General features: G+C 71.8%; 1 protein-coding gene across 1 annotated transcript in view; it reads right to left on the bottom strand.

The window, feature by feature from the left end:
• TMEM161A (transmembrane protein 161A) overlaps nucleotides 1-337 on the bottom strand; it is a 33,926-nt gene that overhangs the window by 122 nt on the left and 33,467 nt on the right. The window contains exon 7 of the mRNA XM_009995084.1: nucleotides 18-134. Coding sequence (XP_009993386.1) covers nucleotides 18-134 — 117 coding nt within the window. The remainder of the gene's footprint in view (nucleotides 1-17; nucleotides 135-337) is intronic.

Here is a 337-nt window from a genome sequence, read left to right as displayed (position 1 = left end):
AAGATGCTGCTGAGGACACTGGTGATCTGCTCCACGGCCACACGCACGTCCTCCCCGTCCTGGCCCCCGGGACGCGGCGCCGCCGTCACTGCTGGGGGGAGAGGAGGGGGCTCCGGGTACAGCCCCCAGGAGTGCTGCCCTGTGTGGCAGAGGGGACAGGTCGGTGGGGGTCGGTCCCTGTGCTGTGGCTCAGGCCCTGCACACTTGCTGTGTGCACCAGGGCCCTGCCAACTGCAAACCTGGTCTCGAGAGCCTGGGGTGCTGGTGACAACGGGCAGGTCTCACCCTGCCCCTCCCAAGCCCCCCCCCCCCCCCCCCCCCCCCCCCGCTCGCGCTG

This window comes from Chaetura pelagica, unplaced genomic scaffold, assembly GCF_000747805.2.
Source record: "Chaetura pelagica isolate M959 unplaced genomic scaffold, ChaPel_1.0 scaffold463, whole genome shotgun sequence".
Taxonomy (NCBI): Eukaryota; Metazoa; Chordata; class Aves; order Apodiformes; family Apodidae; genus Chaetura; species Chaetura pelagica.
Note: the sequence above shows the minus strand (reverse complement) of the source record. Positions and strands in the feature narration are given on the sequence as shown.